The 6,000-nt window shown below is 39.5% G+C and overlaps 1 protein-coding gene across 3 annotated transcripts in view; it reads left to right on the top strand.

Annotated features, from left to right (window-relative positions):
- Positions 1-245: 245 nt before the first annotated feature.
- The window catches only part of SCLT1 (sodium channel and clathrin linker 1), a 219,202-nt gene continuing 213,447 nt past the window's right edge, over positions 246-6,000 (top strand). For all 3 annotated transcript variants that reach the window (XR_007457905.1, XM_049631174.1, XM_049631175.1), the window contains exon 1: positions 246-724. Coding sequence is in view for 2 of the 3 variants with exons in the window: in XM_049631174.1 (XP_049487131.1) it covers positions 691-724 (34 nt within the window). In the remaining variant the exon portion in view is untranslated. The remainder of the gene's footprint in view (positions 725-6,000) is intronic.

Genomic DNA, 6,000 nt, shown 5'->3' with positions numbered 1-6,000 from the left:
CCGCCTATAGCTTGACAAATAGCCAATAGCGTGTAAAGACTCTAGGAAGCGCGATGATGTAAGCATGGACGTTCACGTAGTGACGCAGGCGGCGTTACCGTCTCCAAGGAGCGGTCCAGGGCACCGGTTTCAAAGTCGCTGGGCGGGCCGGGTGGACTTCCGCAGTTGGCCCCGGGTTTCCCCGCGGTCCTGAAGTCAACGTCCCCCCCCCCCCCCCCCCCACCCCCCCCCCCCCGAAGAACCCCCCCCCCCCCCCCCCCCCACCCCAAACGCTCCTTCAAGGACGCCTCCACCCGGCCTCCTGGCTGGCCTCCTTGGCTCTCTCCTAAGTGGCCCGACACGACCCCGAGTGACCTGCGGGACGTCTATATCCACCCGCATCTCCTTTTTACCCGGCTGGGATTCGAGTGAACGTGGAACAAAATTCACTTGGCGGGTCCCCAGCAAACCTGAAACCTGAAGTCTGTCGCCTGAGCGAGGAGGGGCTCGGCTGGGACTCAGGAGAAGGCGCGGCGGGGCTGTTGACGCCGCGTGAGTAGGATACTGATTACACTGCTGAGTGCTTGACAACCTCCAGCGTTGCTTTAGTTTAGCTTTCCCGGACAGCGAGCTCTCTGGGGTTTTTTGTTTTTGTTTTTGTTTTTTAAGAAAGTGAAGGTGGTAAAAGCTCCAGACTGAAATTGTATCGAAATGGCCACGGAAATCGACTTTCTGAGAGATCAAAGTAAGCTCCATATTCTTTTATTTGAGAATTCTTACATGTTTAATGTCGTCATCGCTAACCAACTAACATTTTTCGAATGCCTGTTCGGTGCATGGAAATTTGTAAAAAGTTAGCTTTACAAAAAGCTTGGTGGTATGCATGAGGATGTGTATGTACTTAAGCAGAACCGTTTGGTAAATCCTTGTACGTTCCTTTAGCTTACATGGAACTCTACTAGACACCAAACATGGTTGTTATGCTCCTCGCATAACTGGAGAAATTAGAAGGCTAATGTCCAGGAGGAGTTTCCAAGTTTGCCATTAGAACCTAGAGGCACAGTTCTGGCCATTTGTAAATAGATTTTTGTTGAACTACTCCTGTTTCAGTTATGCCAGACTCTGTACAGACATAGCTGCTGCTGCAAAGATGAGGAAGACAGTTCTACCTTCCAAGAATTTGAGAAAAGAAATGTGTAAATTCCATAAATACACTGAAGTGGAAGCAACCGCTCTTTTGCCTCAGTTTCCTTATAGGGTTGTTGGAATGATTAAATGAGTATTAAATATGTAAAGGATTTAGCATACTATCTGACACATAGAGGTAAACAAATATTGACTATTACAGGATTATTATTAGCTGTGGTCAAGAAAGGTGTCATTTGGCCTGAAACTTGAAGTACTAATATGAATATAGATAAAGAATTGTGTAGGTATCCCAAAGAGAATAGTATTGCAGCTTTGAAGGAATTAGGAATATGTTTTGTGAAAGACTTGGAACAAGGTTGGCTTGTACGAAATGTGGTTTATATAGGCAAATAGCAAGTAGACCTAAAGGGAAGAATGGGGCTGGATGGTGAAGGGCCTTGGCTTCTGTGTGTTGAGTTTGCACCATAACACAGGTTATTGGAGCCAGGGAAAGGAATTCACTTGAGAGTAACATGATCGGATTGTGATTTGGAAAGCCTGGTGTGGCTGTTATGAGGAACATGCATTTTAGCAGAGTACAAGTTAGGTGACTATTGTTACCATTCACATAAGGGGTGAGCTAAGGTAGTACGGTGAGATTGGAGATTAGGGAATTTGAGAGAAAGAGGTAGAGGGCAACTGAGATTTTTGTGTTAAGGAGTGGGAAGGTAGGAAAAAAAGTAGTAAGTTCCATTTTGAAAGCTTTATAAACCAGTGGTTAAAAAAAAACAAAAAAACAAAACAAAAACCAGTGGTTAAAGACTCAACCTCTAGATTGAGTCTGTCTAGGTTCATATCCTGGCTTTTTCTTTTTTCAGGTCTTTGACCTGACCTTAGCTTCGCTGTGCCTCAGTTTTCTCATTTCTAAAATGGGTATAATAGCACAATAACTCTCATAGGGTTGTAAGGATTAAATGAGATGATGTAAATTGCTTAGCATGATTTCTAGTCCATATTAAGTGCATTATGTATATTTAAAATTATTAATGCCCTGTAATGGTACTATATTATTATTTCTGTGTTTTAAGTGGGAATATCTCCCATCCCTAAGGAAGACTAGCTAGCCATCAGCTGAGTGGTGTGGGATAAGAACTGGGTGATAAGTAGTTTGGTTGGGATGGGGAGGGTACCTAAGTTACACAGAAACAATGAGTTTTAGAGGAATGAGCCAGCCATTTTTTCGTTTTAACTGGACCTAGTGTGCCATTTACAGCTGGGTAGATTACCCAGTTAGACAAAACACCTGGACACCACCTGAGGTAAATATAGATGGCTTGACCCTCTCCCACCTACTCTGACCTTCTCTGCATTAACTTCAATTGATCTTGATTGTCTCTTTTCATTTGTTCCATTTGGATTTGTTAATCTAGTTTGAGACAGTTTGATTTGGCATTTCTCAACTGGCAACCCCTGTGATAAAAGCATTAGCTTTACAACTAACTACAGGCAATTGCAGACCTAACCATGCTCCTAACAAACTAGCATTTTTGTAGTATACCATTCTTCACCTCCATCTGAGAAGGGAAGTCTGATAGTCCTTAGGAAACTGTTCAAAGAGATACTTACTTATTAAGCTAAGGAATGAAAAAATCATTCTTGTGGTAGGAATTTGGGAAGTGGTGATTATTATTTTTTTTTATTCTTTAAGTGTTCTTCACGGAGAAGTTTTTAATTTTGACTAAATTCTCAATTTGTTCTTTTATGGATGTCATATCTAAGAAATCTTTGTTTAATCAAAGGCTGCAAACATTTCCTCCTATGTTTTCTTCTAGAAATTCCGTAATTTTAGGTTTTATATGTAGATTTATGATGTTTGACTTAAATTTTGTACAAGGTGCAAGATAGGGGTCAAAGTTCATCTTTTTGCATACGAATACAATTGAAAAGACTGTCCTTTCTCCATTGGATTACCTTTGCATCTTTGCTAAAAATCAGTTGTCCTTATTTGTGTCGATCTATTTCTGGACTCTATTCTGTTCCGTTGATTTGTTTATCTATTTGAGTACCAGTATCCCAATGTTTTGATTATTGCAGCTTTATAGTAAGTCATAAAATCAGATGATGTTAGTCTTTCAAATTTGCTCTTTTTCAGTTATTTTGGCTATCCTAGGTACTTTGCACTTCATATGAATTTTAGAATCAGTTTGTCAATTTCTTCCAAAAAAGATGCTGAGATTTTGAGAGACATTGCATTGAATCTATTGATCAATATGTGTAGAATTCATATCTAATGATATTGAGTCCTCTTACCAATGAAAAGATATATTCTCTCCATTGATGTACCTATTCTTTTATTTCTCTCCGCAATATTTTGTAGTGTTTAGTGTATGGATTTTGCATATCTTTTATCAGACTAATTCCTATGTATTATGTTTCTGATACTATAGTAAATGGTATTCTTTTACATTCAATTTCTGATTTATCATTACTAATGTACAGAAATACTTTTTCTTTTTGTCATATTGTATTCTGCAACCTTTTAAACCCACTTGTTCTAGTAGGGTTTTTTTTAGAGTTCATCAGATTTTTGATATATGGATGATCTTTTCATCTGTCAGTACAGTTTTCTTCCTTTCCAATTTGGATGCCTTTCATTTCATTTTCTTGCTTTATTGTACTGGCTAGAACTTCTAGTATACAATGTTGAACACACGTGTTTGAAGTGGACATCCTTGTCTTCTTCCTGATCTTATAATACAGGCATCTGTCTTTCAGAATTAAGTATGATACTAACTAGATTTTTCTTAGATGTTTTTCAAGGGTTGAGGATATTCCTTTCTATTCCTGGTTGTCTGCGAGTTTGTTTGTTTTTTTTTTTTTTTTTTTAATGTTTATTTACTTTTGAGAGAGAGAGAGACAGAGAGAGAACCAGCGATGGAGGGACAGAGAGAGAGAGGGGAACAGAGGATCCAAAGCAAGCTCTGCACTGACAACAGAGAGCCTGACATGGGGCCTGAACCCATGAACCATGAGATCATGACCTGAGCTGAAGTGGAACGCTCAACTGACTGAGCCACTCAGGCGCCCCATCTGAGAGTTTTTAATCAGAATGGATGGTGATTTTTTTTTTCCTAATGCTTTTCCTGCATTTATCGAGAGGATTGTTTTTTGTTTGTTTGTTTTTTTCACTTTTAGCTTGTTAATAGGGTGACCACTTAACATTGATTAATTTTCAAATTTTAAGCCTTCCTTACCTTTCTTTTGGGGATAAACTCCTCTTGGTCATGTATTATCCTTTTCATATGTTGTTAGGTTTGATTTTCTAAAAGTTTATTTACAATTTAATTTTCTATGTTCATAAAGCCTTTTTTTCCCCTTTAATGTCTTTGTCTGGTTTTGGTGTTAGGTGATGCTTGCCTCAAAGAATTTCTTGGAAAATATTTTGTTCTCTTTAATTTTCTGGAAAAGTTTGCATAGAATTGGCATTATTTCTTCCTTAAATGTTTGGTAGAATTTACCAGTAAAGCCAGTGGGACCTAGAGTTTTCTTTGTGGAAAGATTTTAAACTGTAAATTTAATTTCTTTAATAGATAAAGAGCTACTCAGTAGTCTGTTGTGTACTGTTGTATACAGAGCGACCCTCCACAGATTTCATATATCCAGAGTTCTCTCTCTGTGTAGCTTTCTCTCTCATATTTTGTCCTGCCAATTCTAATTCACTTGGTCTCCACCACTTCTTTTTTTTTTTTAACTCTTTTATTTTTTTTTATTTTTTTTCAATATATGAAGTTTATTGTCAAATTGGTTTCCATACAACACCCAGTGCTCATCCCAAAAGGTGCCCTCCTCAATACCCATCACCCACCCTCCCCTCCCTCCCACCCCCCATCAACCCTCAGTTTGTTCTCAGTTTTTAACAGTCTCTTATGCTTTGGCTCTCTCCCACTCTAACCTCTTTTTTTTTTTTTTTTCCTTCCCCTCCCCCATGGGTTTCTGTTATGTTTCTCAGGATCCACATAAGAGTGAAACCATATGGTATCTGTCTTTCTCTGTATGGCTTATTTCACTTAGCATCACACTCTCCAGTTCCATCCATGTTGCTACAAAAGGCCATATTTCATTTTTTCTCATTGCCACGTAGTATTCCATTGTGTATATAAACCACAATTTCTTTATCCATTCATCAGTTGATGGACATTTAGGCTCTTTCCATAATTTGGCTATTGTTGAGAGTGCCGCTATAAACATTGGGGTACAGGTGCCCCTATGCATCAGTACTCCTGTATCCCTTGGATAAATTCCTAGCAGTGCTATTGCTGGGTCATAGGGTAGGTCTATTTTTAATTTTCTGAGGAACCTCCACACTGCTTTCCAGAGCGGCTGCACCAATTTGCATTCCCACCAACAGTGCAAGAGGGTTCCTGTTTCTCCACATCCTCTCCAGCATCTATAGTCTCCTGATTTCTTCATTTTGGCCACTCTGACTGGCGTGAGGTGGTATCTGAGTGTGGTTTTGATTTGTATTTCCCTGATAAGGAGCGACGTTGAACATCTTTTCATGTGCCTGTTGGCCATCCGGATGTCTTCTTTAGAGAAGTGTCTATTCATGTTTTCTGCCCATTTCTTCACTGGGTTATTTGTTTTTCGGGTGTGGAGTTTGATGAGCTCTTTATAGATTTTGGATACTAGCCCTTTGTCCGATGTGTCATTTGCAAATATCTTTTCCCATTCCGTTGGTTGCCTTTTAGTTTTGTTGGTTGTTTCCTTTGCTGTGCAGAAGCTTTTTATCTTCATAAGGTCCCAGTAATTCACTTTTGCTTTTAATTCCCTTGCCTTTGGGGATGTGCCGAGTAAGAGATTGCTACGGCTGAGGTCAGAGAGGTCTTTTCCTGC

The sequence above is a fragment of the Panthera uncia genome, chromosome B1 (genome assembly GCF_023721935.1).
Source record: "Panthera uncia isolate 11264 chromosome B1, Puncia_PCG_1.0, whole genome shotgun sequence".
NCBI classification, from domain to species: Eukaryota; Metazoa; Chordata; class Mammalia; order Carnivora; family Felidae; genus Panthera; species Panthera uncia.
The sequence above is the reverse complement of the archived record's forward strand: the minus strand, read 5'-3'. Positions and strand labels throughout refer to the sequence as shown.